At 58.2% G+C, this 3,176-nt stretch overlaps 1 protein-coding gene across 1 annotated transcript in view; it reads right to left on the reverse strand.

Moving 5' to 3' along the window:
- LOC106817523 (late secretory pathway protein AVL9 homolog) overlaps window positions 1–3,176 on the reverse strand; it is a 14,961-nt gene that overhangs the window by 6,766 nt on the left and 5,019 nt on the right. Inside the window, exons 3-4 of the mRNA XM_014822196.1 lie at window positions 1,372–2,022; window positions 6–1,250 (exon numbers count right to left, since the gene is read on the reverse strand). Of these exons, the coding sequence (XP_014677682.1) occupies window positions 6–1,250; window positions 1,372–2,022 (1,896 nt within the window). The remainder of the gene's footprint in view (window positions 1–5; window positions 1,251–1,371; window positions 2,023–3,176) is intronic.

Genomic DNA, 3,176 nt, shown 5'->3' on the forward strand with positions numbered 1-3,176 from the left:
TCGGCCGTCGCCGCCTCGTACGTGCTCAGCAGGGCGACGAGGTACCACTTGAACTGCAGCCGTATCCACTCGTCGCCGCCCTCCCACAGCGAGTCATCGCCATCGGCGTCGGCGACCGTGCGCACGAGGCGGTCGGCGAATCGCAGGTCGGCGGCGGTGAGCGCGATCAGACGCCCGAGGTCGGGGTCGACGACGTCCACGCGCGCCGCCGCCGCGCCGTCGTCCGCGGCGACGACGTCGACGACGACGTCGAACAGCTTGCGCTTGTGTCGGAAGAGGCCGTTGGTGGCGCCGCCGACGAGCGAGGTCACGGCGGGGTCGGCGGCGAGGTCGAGGTGCGAGAGACTCATGTACGGGTGGCAGACGGCGCCGCGGCCGAACATGTCCAGAGGAAACCCGCAGTCCTCCAGCGAGAGCGACTCCACGTCTTCCGCCGACGCGGCGGGAGCGTCGTCGTCGTGGCGACCATCCGACGAGGAGGAGGAGGACATGGCGGACGCGAGGCGCCCGACGAGAGAGTTCGCCTTGAGTCTCGCCGACAGGCTCAGCTGGCTGTCCGAGCGCGGGACGCCGCCGCCGCTGCCGCCAGGGGGCACCTCCGTCTCTGTGTCCTCGACGAATCGCTCGGCTTCCCACGCGGGCGACGCCCTGTCGCCGTTGCTCGCCGCGACGGCGTCGCCAGAGGGCGCCGCGTACATGTCCGCCGCTTGTTCGATCGTGAGATCGTCCAGCTGGTCCAACTCCTGCGTGGAGCCGAGCGGACGGAAGGAAGCGTTGGATACGGCGAGCGTCCGGTCGTTCGAACGTCCTCCCTCCTCCTCCTCCTCCTCCTCGTCCGACCTCCTCCCCCGAGTCGCATTGCCCTGCTGCTGCGTCGGCGGGGGAGGGTGGTCCGGCGTGTCGATGCACTGAGAGTCGATGCCGCTGTCGGTGCTGCCCTCGTGCCCGCGCTTCCCCCCGCGCGCGTCCGCGTTGATGCCGGCGCCACCTGCGGGGCCGTTCGGATGTCTCGCGTCGTCGGATTCCATCGTGTCCATTTGATCGTTGATCTCGTCGACTCTCCCCGCCGCGTCCTCGCCTCCCGCCGCCGCGTCCTTGCCTCCCGCCGCCGCGTCGTCGACTCTCCCCACTCCTGCACTCACCTCCCGCCGCCGCGTCCTTGCCTCCCGCCTCCGTGTCGTCGACTCTCCCCACTCTACACTCGCCTCCCGCCGCCGCGTCGTCGACTCTCCCCACTCTGCACTCGCCTCCTGCCGCCGCGTCCTCGCCTCCCGCCTCCGCGTCGTCGACTCTCCCCACTCTACACTCGCCTCCCGCCGCCGCGTCCTCGCCACCCTCCTCCTCCTCCTCCTCGTCCGTCTCGCCTCTCACGGGCGCGTCGGCGGCGGCGCGCGGCCGCACGTACGCCGCCTCATCCATTCCCATCTCCAGCGCGCCGGGGAACAGCGAGACAAGCGCGAGCACGGTCCCCGACAGCGTGCGCACGGGCGCGCCGAAAAACAGCACGCGTCGCTCAAGCATGAGCAGCTTAAAGAGAGCGAGTAGCCGGTGTCGGTACCGCGTGACGAGCTCGCGCGCCGACAGCCCGAGCGCGGGCGACGACGTCTCGACGACGCCGGCCGCAAACCCGGCGCTCAGGTTGCGGTAGGTCTCCTCGAGGAGCCCTCGCCGCGAGAAGTCGAGCTCGTCGAAGTACGCGTGCGTGATGAGCTCGAGCTTTGCGCGAACGACGCCGTAGAGAGGCGCGCGCGTGAGCACGCAGACGCTCTTCTGCACGGTCGCGCGCGTGACGTCGGCGGCAACGGCGCGCAGCTCGGACGCGGCGATCTGCCGGTAGCAGGACACGCCGAAGACGGTCTTGCGGGCGCTCTCGCGCGACGGAAGGTGGAAGAAGACGGAGTCCTCGAGGAAGTTGTGTGCGCCGTCGGGGATCGCGAGCGACGGCAGGTGGCGCCACTCGTCGGGCAATTCGTGGCTGTCGACGGCGTCTCCCTCGAAGAACGGAGGGTAGGCATACTCCACCTGAGATTGTGGAACGATTAATAAAAATTAACAATTAATTAAAGCCGTTTCCCTCGAAGAACGGAAGGTAGGCAAACTCCACCTGAGATTGTGAAACGATTAATAAAAATTCACAATTAATTAAAGCCGTTTCCCTCAAAGAACGGAAGGTAGGCAAACTCCACCTGAGATTGTGGAACGCTTAATAAAAATTAACAATTGATTAAAGTTGTTTCCCTAGAAGAACGGAGGGTAGGCAAACTCCACCTGAGATTGTGGAACGATTAATAAAAATTAACAATTAATTAAAGCCGTTTCCCTCGAAGAACGGCGGGTAGGAAAACTCCACCTGAGATTGTGGAACGATTAATAAAAATTAACAATTAATTAAAGCCGTTTCCCTCGAACAACGAAAGGTAGGCAAACTCCACCTGAGATTGTGATATCGTTATTAGTTATTACAAAACATTACACGCGCCGATTATAAGTTGTTTCTGTCGAAGAACGGAGGATAGGAAAACTCTACCTGAGATTATGATATCGTTATTACTGAATATTACACATGTCGATTAAAAGTGTATCTCTCCAACGGAACGTCCTCGTTAAAAGGATTCGGCATTTTCGTCATTTCGATTTTGGCAATAAAATGTCAGTTATTATTTCTGAACGTAGTAGTAACTCACGTGAAGTGAGATATCTGTACCCTCTTCCACCACCACTTTAATACTATTGTATATATTGTTAGGTCAGTCAAACTAGAGCGATCTACATGTATTTTTTACGCGTGCATGTCAAATTGACGACTCTGTACAGCCTCACTAAATAGTATTGGCTTTAGAACGCGCTTACATTGCAATGCCAACTGACTAGAGTTGATTTATTATCAATCATTGCCAGATGTATAAGTCATTTACAAATGGACGTTGATGATGACTGATGACGAGATTCTGTAAAATTTACATGATCCGACTGCTAACGTTAATGTTTTATGAATTACCCAGCCATGGATAATGCGATGTCATGATGTATTTATCGTATAAACAATAGTGCATAATTAACATCGTTAAACTAGGTACCCATTTATATATTAATGCCTGTTGTTGGGGGCACTATGCTCTCATAGTGCCCCCAACAACAGGCATTAATGTTTTTAGTGCATCACATGACTTTGCAAT

Source organism: Priapulus caudatus, unplaced genomic scaffold, assembly GCF_000485595.1.
Source record: "Priapulus caudatus unplaced genomic scaffold, Priapulus_caudatus-5.0.1 Scaffold1755, whole genome shotgun sequence".
Classification (NCBI taxonomy): domain Eukaryota; kingdom Metazoa; phylum Priapulida; class Priapulimorpha; order Priapulimorphida; family Priapulidae; genus Priapulus; species Priapulus caudatus.